The sequence below is a fragment of the Phoenix dactylifera genome, chromosome 3 (assembly GCF_051530095.1).
Source record: "Phoenix dactylifera cultivar Ajwa chromosome 3, Ajwa_hap1_PhDact_Kaust_v1.1, whole genome shotgun sequence".
NCBI lineage: Eukaryota > Viridiplantae > Streptophyta > Magnoliopsida > Arecales > Arecaceae > Phoenix > Phoenix dactylifera.
In genome coordinates, this window is record NC_143192.1 from 38,537,884 (window position 1) to 38,552,445 (window position 14,562).

General features: G+C 39.2%; 1 protein-coding gene across 7 annotated transcripts in view; it reads right to left on the reverse strand.

Moving 5' to 3' along the window:
- Positions 1-14,562, reverse strand: part of LOC120109906 (mediator of RNA polymerase II transcription subunit 15a-like) — a 117,794-nt gene that overhangs the window by 89,350 nt on the left and 13,882 nt on the right. For 5 of the 7 annotated variants that reach the window (XR_015976304.2, XM_088718305.2, XM_089929629.1 and 2 more), the window contains exons 3-4: positions 9,593-9,731; positions 870-2,294 (exon numbers count right to left, since the gene is read on the reverse strand). Coding sequence is in view for 6 of the 7 variants with exons in the window: in XM_088718305.2 (XP_088574431.2) it covers positions 870-2,294; positions 9,593-9,731 (1,564 nt within the window). In the remaining variant the exon portion in view is untranslated. The remainder of the gene's footprint in view (positions 1-869; positions 2,295-9,592; positions 9,732-14,562) is intronic. The other 2 variants (XM_088718306.2, XM_088718310.2) reach the window with 2 other exon arrangements.

Consider the following 14,562-nt stretch of genomic DNA (forward strand, 5'->3'; position numbering starts at 1 on the left):
GGAAAAAAAGAGGTGAAATGCACAGCAACTTATCCGTTAACTCAGGTGACAATGCCTTATCAGATTATGTTGGAATACATCAAAAGATCTGTTATCAGTAAATACTTTAAGGCCAATCTGTTAATTATACTTTAGGCATAATTACGCAAATAATCTTAGAGTTTAAGCAAGCAAAGGAGCAACATAAATGCTTAAAGGTACAGAAAACTGTAAAATATTTTTTTTTTTATGGAGAGTTATGAGAGAGAGAGCGTCAATTAAAAAGCCAATCCCAAAAGCACATGGGATGACAGAGCAGGAGGGATAATTTTCCAATGTGTAAGCTCGTGTATAAACATCCAAAGTAGGTAGAAACAAACAAAAGAAATGGATTCAAATAGGTTGAGACATCAAATAAATATACAATTCCTACCATGGAAAAGAAGAAATGATGTATCTAAATTATAAAGATGTTGTAGCAACAGAACTTCTAATGCATAAAGCAAAGATATAATAAGCAATTGACATGATAATTCACCATAGCCTGTTTCAAAAACTCTGAAACTCATCACAACCTTATGCAGTGAATCTGGGAAAAAGGAAAAACAACACAGAGCAGGTAAATTCCAGAAGCCATTTGACATGAGAAAGGAAGAACCAGTATGATTCATAAAAAAACGAACAATATCAATAAAGGGGATAGAAAAGGAGTAGAAAGCATAATAAACTGCGGAAAGGGTCGCAAGATTCATAAGAAATGAACAATATCAATAAAGGGGATAAATAAAGAGTAGAAAGCAGAATAAACAGTGGGAAGGGTTGTAAAAACATAAAGGGCATCTAGGACATCATTTAAAGTTTTAAACAAAACTATTTATTCCCCCACTTACTATTAGATGTTGCCTCTGGAAGCCCTCTTTGTGAGTGAATATATGGTCTCTGCTCTTCAATCAAATTTTGAGGTTGAAGCAGTGCGCCTGAAGATTGAGGCCTTTGTTGCATCTCTTGTTGTAACAAATTTGGCTGCTGATGCAAAGCCAACTGTTGATGCAATCGTGGAGGCTGAGACTGAACCTGAGGCATCAGTTGTTGTTGAGATGACTGGTATTGGGACAGCCGACCTTGTGATTGTAAGAATGTAACAGTTGGCTGCTGGATTCGTTGCTGTGTTACAGCCTTTGTTTGTTGCGAGGAAGGCACTGTGCATTCATTTGGCTGCATGTTTGAGGCACTAGAATGGGATCCAAATATCAACTGCCGCTGTTGCTGTTGATGTGGTTGCAGTTGCGGCTTCAGTCCGGAAATGTTACTTTGCGACCTTAATTGCTGCTGCTGATGTAAAGATATAATCCGTTGACTCGACTCTGGTTGTGCTTGCTGCATGCTTATCAAACTAGTTTTCTGGCCTGGTAGTCTTTTCTGCTGCTGCTTCATGTTCAAGGCACTATTTTGTTGTCCAAGTAGCTTGGAATGTTGCATATCTGAGATACTTGAGTGCTGACCCATTAGCTTCTGTGATGACGACAAGATAGATTGTTGAGGAACATAAGTACACTCCTGCTGAAGTGAAGATGATTGTTGGTGTATAATAGGTTGTGCCTGCTTCTTCTGTCTTGCAACTAACTGTGGATGTTGCTTAAGTGAAGATGGTACACACTGTTGGATTTGATTTTTCTGAAGGTTGGGTTGTGAAGCTGACTGTGCAACTGTAGGCCGCATCTGATGGACCATGGACTGGCCTGATTGAAGACTGGATGTCATTTGCATTGAAGGTTGCTGAGAAGATTTCACTTGGTTAAGATGCAAAAAATTCTGCTGCTGCTGCTGCAGATGCTGCTGTTGGATCTGTGCTTGCAAGAGTGAAGGATGAGAAACATTCTGTTTCAGAATTTGCTGCTGAAGCTCATGTTGGTAAACAAATGTGTTTTGTGATTGCTGTTGATGTTGTTGGGAAATGAATGCCTGTGGTTGTTGTTGCCTACCCCAATTCTGCCTTTGTCCATTGGCATATCTTTCTGGTGTTAAACCTTGCCCTGCAGAACTACTAACAAAGTTCTGTGATACGCTTGATATGCTCTGGAAATGAGAGGTCTGATCAGCATTAGCCACAGTGGACCGGCTGAATCCTGAAACAGATGACATCGTATGAGAAAGACTGGCAGACCCCTGTGTAGTGGCTAATGTGGCTTTGTGCTGATGATTCTGGGGCAAGAGTGGTGGCAGCACTGGAGACTGATTCACATGAGACATAGCTAATGATTGCCCTTCATAGCTAACTTGTGACTGTATACCAAGCGATGCGGTTGGAGAAGACTCTGAAAGAGTTGTCAGTTAAATAGATATATCGTAGATATGGAGTAAGAACATATCCTGTTAAAAGCCTAAGTCCAAAATTTTTCATTATGGTTGCATGAGATAATATGTCGCAAGAAAAATATGAGGTGAAGAGCATCGCATGGTAAAGTTTTACTGTTATTACTTGTTCAAGCTATGTTTATGGCCCATTTATTAAGGTCACAGTACAAACTGTTTCAGCAAGACCATTCTAATTAAAAATTTAATGTTTTATCAAATTCAGTAATTTAAAAATACAACAAGATTAATGAGGCATATAATTCATGTACTACATCAAGATTAATAAGATATTTCATGCCAAAAAAATCATGATAAGGTAACAATAAACTGCATTTGCTTTTAATTTCCATCCATCTAACACAACAAGTAGGCAACAATTTTATCACCTAAGTTCATAAGCTAGGATGAAACTAAATCCAGAAGTGTCTTATGATCCAGGATTGAAGTATTTTGCATCATAATTGTGGCAATCATGTACCTGCACAACATACAAATCATGCTGAAGCCAATCATTACTTAGCATACTCCAACATAGAAAGACAAAGTTAGCGTGCCAAAATGCACTAAGTTAATTTTCTTAAAAACCATCAATCTAATATAATAGACTTTAATTAGTGCAGAGAAATGCTGTAACAACTATAGTTTAAATTTATTTGCACAAGACCAATTAATGTGAATCTATTTTAACTAATATAGAGCATGTGTATTTCATAGCTTCAAGCAATCCAACATATAACTAACATTATAGAAATATGTTTAGACACAAACAATATAACAGAGCTCCAAAACTCTGATAAGAGATATGAAATATTGTTACTCATTAAAACACAATGTAGTTGTGATACACATACTGCTAAGGTGCTGTTGTGGGAGCCTCATAAACTGCTAATGCAAGAAACTTCTATAGGATGAGCTTTGTTAATTCCATGCCTTGGATCCAACATAAATAATGATAGTTTGTTATTAACATGCCTACTCTAAAGGTTATGCCGATAAATTTTGAAAAAAAATAGATATTTTACCACTATATATATGGTTGTATCAAAATGCATCATCTTGATGCAGAAATATGAGCTAGCATGAATAATGGAAGTACACATCCTCACATCTTATAAATAACCTGTTGGCATGGTACAATTCATATGTACTTTTAAGTTATAATGCAGCATATGTTGAACCACCCCAAACTGGACGATTCATGCTCAAGGTATACCAAACCAAACTGGCCAGGAATCGACATGGCTCAAACAATCATGATGGTTTAGCTTGTTATAACTTAAAACCCCCCAACTTTGAACACTTGACTATGTTCAGATCTCTCACCCCTGTCGAACCCTAGTTGACACCATTCCCTCAATCGACATCAAGACTGACATCGATGCTGATGCCCTCAATCGATGCCAACGCCATCAACCCTGAATAAGACCAATGCCAATGCCATCCCCATCCAGGCATTCGAACGGGTACACCTCTCTCTCCCTCCCTCAGTCTCCTCCCTCACCCACCCTTTCCCCCTCACCCCCTTTCTCCCCTTTGTCTTCTCTATCTCTCCCCTAATTCTCCTCCTCGTAGGGCTAGGGTCAGGTTTCTCCCTCTCTCCTCCAATTCTCCCAATGCTTCTTACACCTTGGCTCGATATAGCACATACCAGTACCATATCAAACCAATAGCTAGCTGGTACGACATCCAATATTGGCTCGCCGAACATTGGACTATGATGTGAACACTAACTTTAATCCTTACTTATGATAGCGAGAGTTTCCTAAACCAAACTTTTGAATTAGTAAACTACAATAAGTACAGTTGCTTCACCTAAGTGGCCTTTCAAATAAATTACCTTAATTGAAGGTATAAATGATAGAACCCTCATCCAATATTTGATTCATTAGGGAATTATATTTTCAAAAAATTATATACAAAGATCATTGGAGATGGGAGATAATACCAAAGTTAAGTCAACGGTTTAGAATGTATGGAATGATTTTATCATGACCATTTGATTCCATGTGTCTCGAGCATCAAAGGGGCAACAAACAAGTCTATTGCCAAATTCTCCATCTATCTCCTCCTTTGGATTTTTGCTTTAGGCTTACAAAGTTGATTACTTGAAAACCTGCATAAGAGATACTACTACTACATATACAATTAAATGCATTTTGCTTCAATATATATCGTCACCATCATATATGCCCCTTAAGATATATTTGGTCATGAGCAGATCTCAAGTTCATCGTAGTAACCCATGATGCATATGTTTTAGCTCATATTCCTGCATTAAGTTCAAAGTTACGAAGATATATTGTGAGTGGCTCTTTATAACATGTTTGTTAGCAAGGATTAGTGAATGCTAAACCGAGTCGAACTGCTCGTACGGAGCCATAGCGATGCTAGCTTAGGACGGTACAGCTGCTCAAGTTAGTTCATATATAAAATGCCTTTCACCCCACCCATTCTATGGTTTGAGAGCCTTCGAGGCCCTTTCTTATCCACTCGCTCCTCGGACTGCCTTTGAAGGTACCTATGCTGTCGGATGCCACTCGCTGACAATGTCGGCCGTCACTGGTAAGTCCCTCTGCTCCCTCTCTCTCTTTCTCTCACTCTATTAGGTTTAGGGTTATAATCATGGTATGTCGTACCGTACCAAACCGGATGGTACCGAACGTACTGTACCATACCGGTACCGATATCGGTGGCGTACCGACACTCGGTACGCCAAAAAAATATGTACAATACTATATCGATACTATATTAGTGTGGCACCAGTACGGGGTCCGGTACCGAGACGGCAAACCTTAGTTATAGTCCCTCCTGCCCTCTCCTTCTCCCCCTCTCTCTCCTCCCTTCTCTCTCTGCCCCTCCCTCTCCCTATTTCAGTACACTTCAACATGGCACAGCCCATACTATACCATACCGATAGTTCACCAATACGGTTCACGATACCTGTTCACCAAACCTTGGCAAGGACACTTGCAACACATCTATTTTTTCTGCCCTCATGTTTATGCTCTTATACTTTTAGATATATTCATCTATTATTTAGCTTTCACGTCACCATTACACTATCTCATTTTATTCTACAGCATAAGATGATCATACAAGAAAGCTCAAGAAGCAAATATCCAAATTTAGTGGGCTATTTTGCAAAATTCATACTAATTTTATTATTCATTCACGAGTCCGCTAATTTTTTTCCTTTATTTTGCAGCACCATGTGCTACATCACTTATCCAATCCTAAAGATAACTTAACTAGTAGTGGTATCTGGACCTATGTCGCAATCCACTATAACACATTAAAAGTGTATCCACTAGTTAGTATGCAATGTTTGAAATATCAACTACCTAACATGTACAATCTATAAACCAAAGGTGGGTATTGCACATGCCAAGGTCTGCCAGACCGGTACCAAGGCTCATACTGGCCGGCGACAGTTCGGTACAGTACACATGCGTACCACTCCGATTAAGAGCACACTCAAGTACGGAGAGGGAAGAAAACAAGGAAGAGAGAGAGAGGAGGGAGGGAGAGGGAGAGAGAGGGGTCCATGTAGAGGAAGACAGGGAGAAGAAGAGGGAGGAAGAGAGAGAAGGAGAGAAAAGCCCTAACCTTAACGCTAATCTTAGGATAACTAGGGGGTGGGGAGAGAAGAAGGGGTGAATGAGCGACGGGGAGAGAGGGAAGAAGGAGAAAGAGGGAGGGGGGAACAAAGAGAGCAGTAGCTAAGTTTGGTCACGATCGAGGGGATCGAAGTCACCTTCAACAACGATTGAGGAGAGCGCAGTGTCACTATCACCGATGGAGCCTACGGTTGGGTAACATGGAGCTTCAAACCTCTAATTATGGAGGACCCAAGGGGATAGGGGGAGGAACGAGGAAGGAAGAGAGAGATGTCGAACAATCAAAGGGGTCAGGGAGGCTTGGAGGTTATTTAAGGGACATCGCAAGCCTCGTTAAATTTATAATACACAAACTCGACATGCCTTAAGGCCACTTTTGCAGAAACCTTTCTGACTATCTGAACCATCCTGATTCTTGACTAGTTCGATTTTGTATAGACCGAATCGTCCAATTCGGGATGGTTCAGTATGGACCAAACCGTCCAATTTCGATGGTTCGGCTAATATATACCATAACATGTAGTATATCAACATAAGGCATTAACCGATACACATTCACATGGACATTATGCACCTGTACAACTAATTTTGGCCTCCAAATTCATTATTTACATTTTTGTATGAATTATTTTCTTAATGCTCCATTTTTGTAAGTAATAAGGTAACATTAAGTGCATCCTTCTCTATATTTGCTGAGGTTTTTGAAGTGGTACAAGAAGTTGGTAACAATCAAGTTGATCAGTTTGTATCAAGAAAAAACTAATATCAATAAATTTTCCTAAGATAAGTGCACATAATAAAAAGAAAGCAAATTGTATGATAACTGATGTCATTCCACAGAAGCATCATGTCTTCATGTTTTTAAAGATTTATTTATTTATTTACATAGACTGCTTAACAATAATAGAATACAAGAGTACATGCAAATAAGTAAAAGAATATTTATTTATATATCTAATAATCTAAGAGTCCATTAATCATATGAAAATAAAAATGTTTGATGGATTGAGTATTTTGCATTTATACACAACACTCAAGAAGTTTTCCGAGTATTTGGATTGACTTCGATCATGTGGCACCATGAATTTGGAGACAAGGGGGTTACCGAGTATTCATACCATAAGCTGACCTATACTAACATGGTCCTAGAATGGTACCAGTACAAGTACAGATTGGTATTGTGAACCTTATCATCAAGCATCATTCGAACCATTGGAGCTTGTTAGGTTTTTGAGTCTTACTTATAATTTTATCTTTTGTTTTAGTCCCTTTAGTCTATGTTCTACTCAGTCTAGTGTGAAAAAGATTGAATTTAAGTGATTAGTTTAGTCACATGCATAATTGTAGAGGCAAGACGGTGTCTTACGAATAAAAATAGGTGCAGAATATAGTTCATATCATTGTAGCAAGAACAAGAACACTAAGCACATGGCTATTTAAGGCTTCTCCTATTAGGGTTTTATGGAAAATCAGATCCAAGGCCCTCGGAAGTGAGAATCAAACCAGTTTCAGTCAGGTACGTTTCTTTATTCCATAAGTTTCTTCACTCTTTCTTTGCATCTTGTTTTCTATTTTTTTCTTTTCTACTATTCTTTCATTTTGCATGTAACAACCTAGGACCTCACCTGAAAAGACTAGCTGAATGGTTTTGTTTAGGTTCCTTGGCCCTGTATAAATACCCAATATCTCCCCAATGCATGAATAATGTGGGACTAAACATGCGCCTGTATGGGTCTTCACTTACTCCCTTAGAGTAAAGCCTAGCATTCTTGTCAGGACAATGGTCCAAATCCAATCACAAACATCATGATCAACCTGTGAGATCCACTAGTCACACATAAGCAATGAGCCGAGTCCGCTTTAATACTATTTGTAACGACCGAGGTTTTGTTTGGGTTTCTTAACCCTGTACAAGTACACAAGATCTCTCCAATGCACAACAAAAGATAGACTAAACACGCGTGCATGGGTCCTATACTGCAGTCTAGCACCACCTAATATAGGTGCTGTTAGCAGCCATCAAACAGGCCTTCCTAAAGGATCAAACTGGACTGCTGACAGGTTATCTCACCCAGCATGATTTCAGCCATGCAACAGCTTTTCTAATCCCCGACACAAGTCTTCACAGCCCAGCAATCTTCTAAATAAGTCCCATATTCTTTGTGTCCCTTAACACACCACAAGATCTGCTGTCAGTTCTTTTTTGCTAACTTTATGTTTCAGATATGAAGATAATCAGAGCTGTAATCCACTTGTTGGTTTTTTCCTACTTCCAAACCCTAATCCTAAATTGCAAAGGTATCTTGAGCATCAATTTTGCTATCTGTTCACAAACATCTTGGATTCATTGACAATCTATAGTCCAGCATGGAGGAAAACGAACAAGGCAAATTCCTAATTGCGACTGCAGCAAATAAACTGCGCAAGATATATATCCCATCTCCTATGACTCAAAGAATTTAGTAACTCTCATTATCTCTGTTCTCAACAATTAGTTTTTTTTTCTTTTTTTTGTTCTTAGAGACTACAGACCGATGTTTGTTTCAGCATCTTGCATGCATGACAGCAGTTATATGTTTCATCTTGCATATATGTTATGTTTTGAATTAATTTTCTGAATCCATCAGTTTCATATTTTAATTTTCAGATTCAATAACTTGTCATCATATTCTATTTGGTACATCGAATGTCTTTTTAATGACCAGCACTGATGCAGGACAGCCCCAGCCCCCAGGGAACCCTAATATGCAATACCAACATAAACAATTAAGAAAATTTATTTTTTTCCTTAAACAAATTTCTAAATTTTTTCATAGCTCCTTTTCAGATGATCAAACAGATTTAAATTAAGGAAATGATTTTATGTTAACTTTGACAATTAAGCTTGCAGTATCTTAATATATGCCTAATTAATGAAAAATTAAACAAGTCTAAAATTTAATTAAGCATCCTTATTCAAACTTAATTAGACATATAATCATTATAGCAGTCTGTACAATTTTTTGAATATTTTCAAGCAAAGAACCTTTAAAAGTTCATCCCAAGCAGTATCTTACTGCTTCGTTTGGCGAGGTTCAGGGCCAGTTCAGAACCAATACACCCTGATATGGACCAAAAGGAGTGGCACAAAGCCACAAACCCAGTTCAACATATGCAGGGGCATATTGGCCAGATAAATACAGTAAATACTGGCCAATACAAGGCCAAAGACCTTGGCTTTTCAATCCTTGTTAATCTAATGGTATAATGATACAAAGAAAAGAAAGCTTAAAAAGAAAAAAAGACATGGAAACCAAAAAAACATGTGTCTATGTGTTAATAGTTTGGAGAAAAGCATGAAACCATATTATCTCAAGTTAACCCAAATGTCCCAGACAGCATAACCAGACAAGCAGATAAACATGTATGGAAAGAAATGGCAAACGTGCAACATGGAATAAGAATTCACTAATAGAGAAGTTTAATGGGCCTTACCTGCTTTAAGATTATACTGGATCAAAATAAGAAGACTATATATATGAAAAGGCAAAAGAAGCTTTTTTCCATAATCTTTGAACTAGAATAAGTCTTTCTCTTTTGTCAAAAAATATAAATCAAAAAACCGAAAGATATATTATGCTTCATGTTAGAAAAACTAATACCTTTTGTGCCAATTCCTGGATCAGCTAAATTTTGGCTCTCAGTAGCAAGGACTGATGGTGAAGAATTAATTCCAGCACCATTTTGAGCTCTTGTTTCCATTGTAAGCAATTTTGCAGAAATTCTCCTCAGATAATCATCCTGAAATATACAAAATAGGAAAAGTTGCTTACCATGGAAGTTTTTAGCTCATATTAACAGGAAAAAGGGGGGGAAAGGTAGGAATAAGCATGTGTTGGGCATGAATGAAGACACTGGAATGTAAATCGGCAATAAATGGACTTCGACCCAGGATGCTCATGTCTCTAGCAGAATTTTTTGTAGACTTGATAGCAGCATAGTACGCCATTCTAGTTAGTACCGGTGGAAATTGAGTGTACCATACCATACCGGTATTGCACTGTTACATTTTATGGGAAGCATACTCAGTGCCGATACGCTGAACTAACCCTCTTACCAAGCATATAAAAAATGTACCAATATATTACCGGTACAGGGTCTAGTACCAAGATGGTGAACCTTGGATAGCAGTGCGTAATATTATGACCTATTGCATCTATTCCCAAATTCCATGGTAGATATCTTTCACAGCCTGATACCACTGACCATGTTGCCCTTCTGGGAAGCTTACAGCATCCCTCAACTCTTGTCCCAAACGTAAGCCAATGTTTGGTTTGTAAGCAAGTAGAAGGCTACTAAGAGATCTCATAAAATCTGGACAGGAAAAGAAAACTGATTTTCCTGCCTCTTATAATGATCACACCAAGGTTGCAGTTGTAGACATTCAGGCACAACTTCCAGAGAAACTCATAAACCCTATTCTTGAACAGAAGAGAGTCAATTAAGGGTAAAAAGGCAATGCAATGGTTTCAGCGTGATGATCTTAATTCCAAGTTCTTTGATGCTTCTATTAATAGATGAAAAGCTATGACTAGATTGATAAAATATAATAACCGGATGGTTTAGTTTTTGAGAGGTAGATAGCATAAAATATGCAGCACTTGATTTTTTATCAAGTATTCAATCAAATTGATTACTCAACCTCGATTGATAAACTCACATTCAAAAGAATCACTTCACCAGATTCTAACAGATGGGTTGTGCCAACAGATTCATTTGGAAATGTAAATAGGTGGTACTTCTATGCACAACTTGTTGATGAAAAATAATATATTTCATTAGTGGTTGAAGGACTGGATTCAATGATCAACCCACAAACACTAAATTAAGGAGAAGATTTCGAGTAAACTTAACTAAATATAAGTTCTAAAACCAAACATATGCAACACAACAGATCATTTAACACTCGAGGTTTGAACAATGGTATGGATCATGAATGATTAGTAACATGTAACGCATCACTTAACATTCAGTGTAGATTAAAGCATAAATGAAACATGAAAGATCAGCACGGACGATTGTAAGGATAAACAAAAAATAAATGATAAATACTGAATATCAGATCATAGGCCATGCTTCCAATAGGCAACTCACCACCATTGATAAATCGATCAAAAAAGAAAACCAATTGGCGATCTGCAATCAGAGAAGTCCTGCATTGAGACTGGTCTGTGATCCTCAATATCAGAAGCCCCATCACCACAGAACATGGGGAGAGCCAATCAGAGGGGGGCCATGCTCCCCCCTACCCGATTTCAAGTGATTTCCAGTACATGTATTACATACACAAGGTCTGCCAACCACCCTCATCATGAGATGTGCCCCCCAATCACCTCCAATATCTCACAGTGGTTAGACTGTTCCAATTTCCTCTCTCTCTATCACATTATTTTGAAAAGGTTAAATTAAAAAAAAAATCATATTTTTAAAAAATTAAAATATTTCTATATTTTGGATTGGGTGTTGAGACAAATTTACAGGTGGATATTGGTGAAAGTTCCAAACTACAGAGCCCTCTTGCTCCCTCCATTTCTCTTTAGTAGGGTTGTAATCAGGTCAAACTCTAGTTGGATCCATGCTGTATCCACATCCAAACTTGATAAAGAAAAATCAAGTTCGAATTCATGTTGGGATCCATCAATTTAGAAAGCTCAATCAATAATTGTATTTGATTTAGGATTGGAGCGCATGATTTTAGTTAGACAGCTAGCAAAGGTCAACAATTCCCAAAATTACAAGGACTCCTCACAACAGTCCTCCATATATGGTGAATTTGTGGCAGATTGCAGTAGTAAAGGAGCACGACATGGGAAGTAAATGATTGGTTTTCAAAAAAAAACAATTACTTTGAGAATGTTTTTTAAGTTCCCATTGAAGTTAGATTTGATTGAAAGAGAATCAGAATATAAGTGCCACCTAGGTGTTGGGAACTGAAATGATGGTGTTGGAAAGTTAAAGAGAGCTTGTTCGAGAAAAGTATAAATCCGAACATGGAGAAAAGGAATTAATGCAACCATATATACATTCATACGGTTATCGGGTCGTTGGATTTTGATGGGGGGCAAAATGGATCGTCCTGCTCACAACAATAGGACCACCTAATTTAGCCAAATAGACCCCAACACCGATTGAGCCGGACCTCGGTCCCGCTAAAAGCCAGTCCGACCTCGGGCTCTGTCGAAGGCTCAGTTGACCTCGGCCGGATCTCTCCGCTGCCACGACTTGCAGTAACCTCCTCTGATGTTTATAATGACGTCCCGACCAAGCTCAAGGCGCCCTTATATATTCGCCGACACGCCCCGACCGAGCTCGGAGCGCCCTTTATACTCATCGACGCGCCCCGATCGAGCTTGAGGTGCCCTTATATATTCGCTAACGCATCCCGACCAAGCTCGAGGCATCCTTATATTCGCCGATGCGCCCCGACCGAGCTCGGGGCGCCCTTTATGTTCGCCGACGCGCCCCGACCGATCTCGAGGCGCCCTTTATATTCGCCAATGCGCTCCGACCGAGCTCGGGGCATCTTATCCATTAATGCGCCCCGACCCTCGAGCTCGAGGCGCTCTACTGGACGACCTCGGGACCGGAGAAGTGAGGCCGACCTCAGCAACCGCCAAGCCAACCTCTCTGAATATACGCTGTGGCCCCTCATCGAGCTCGGCCTCGCCCATGATAGCATCCTCGTGCGTGCCCACGCCCACCTACGTGGCCGTACATTACAACGTCACCGCGCCATGCTTGCTTGCTGGCTAACGACAGTGGACAACGCCATGCTGCTCCAGCCATACCCCGTCGCATCCGTCAATGCCTTATCGTTCACAGAAACGGCCTATGCCGTGCGCCTCAAGCAAGCTCTAGCTGCGCACCATCTGTCTAAAACCTATCTTCTCCCATGATGAGGACAGGTCATACCTCCGCCATCTGGACACCTCTACGGAGACTATATATAGGCCCATCAGGTAACACTAAGAGAACTTTTGGACCAACTAAGATCCACTCTAACTTGGGTGTCGAAGGGCCCTCACCGGAACCACCGGTGAGGCTTTGTGCAGGTATGCCGTCGCGCGGGAGGTGGCTCTCCTCATTCTCCGCCCCGGCCAGTAGCTCCCTCGACTCCCCTGACGTGGTCACCCTCGGGCCAAATTTGAACCACAACATATTTGAATATAGCTCAATAGTTACATCCAAGTTTGATCCAATAAGAAATTGGATCCTATATATGGAAATCGACTTCATTCCAATAAGGTTATAGAAAACTTAAATGGATCCATACCCCATTATTGTAAAATATTTAGATCAAGTTATTGGATTTTCAAATACCATTTATACACCTACTCTCTAGGATCATGTGCCTCTCTCTCTTCTTTCTCTTTATACACACTAGCCAAAGATGTTAAGCAGCTCTCTCTCTCTCTCTCTCTCGCTCACACACACACACGCACACAAACGCTCTCTCTTGGACACAAGGTGTGACTTTAGATAAACCCGGGCTCCATGACTTCATTGCATTGATAAGACTTCGAGGGAACACATGGCATTGCTTTGAAGCAAGACTTAGAAAAAAGGGACCATAAGTCCATATATGCTGGTGATTCCATTTCTACAAACTAATGTGCTTCAATTAAATATTTATTTTAAGTGTGTTTTGTTTCCAAACTATCCCTATTGGATTTTTATGCCTTATGCCTGAATTCTTAGTTTCTAGTATGATATCAATTCTATTAAACTATCTCTATTAGTGTTGCTTCTGTTTTTTTTTTAAATTTATAAGATCTTCTCCAAAAGGAACCTGAAGCTAGGTTTCTTATCTTCTCCTAAAATGCTTTGTTTGATTTTTCATTTTGTTGAAGCATTTCTCAGATATTGTTACCAAGCACATTTTTTCTAGGAAGTACTTTTCTTCAAAAAGTTGCAAAAGTACAATTCTTAAGCAACACCAAACATTACCCGAAAAAAGTATAACTTTTATCCCCCTTCAACCAAATACATTCCTATGGGACTTACATTCTGCTGATGTCTATCAAGCGGAAAAGAAAATAAAAGGCTAAACACCATGGTGTGCCCACATAGCAGCCGGCTAAATGAAACATCCCACACATCACCTCGAGATATGAGGTCCCACTAGAGTCTTTTACTTAATTATTCTATATTTTCTTTTCTTTTCTGCTGTAAGTTTTCAAGAAATGATACAAATTGGCTTGTTTTGGAAAGTTCAAATATGTCTGAAAGTTATAATGAAGCTTGGAGTAGGAAGAAGGTGGTTTGTAAAAGGTCATTCTTCTTCCTGTCATCATATTATTTTTTTTACGAAAAGAGCTCCCATCATAAAGACCTTCTTGAAAAATGTCATTCTTTTTCAAGAAGGTCATTCTTTTTTAGCTGCCGATGTCTATGCATTACCTCATAGAGACCTTCTCGATCTAAATAGTAGAGAACAAAGTTTTAGTTTCCTCCTTGCCTTTCATTGTTGTTAAAAACATAATATGCTGTATCGTACCATACTGGACAGTATCGGCATGCCGTACAGTGCCATACCAGTCCGATACTGGAACCGGTGGCGTACCGACACTCG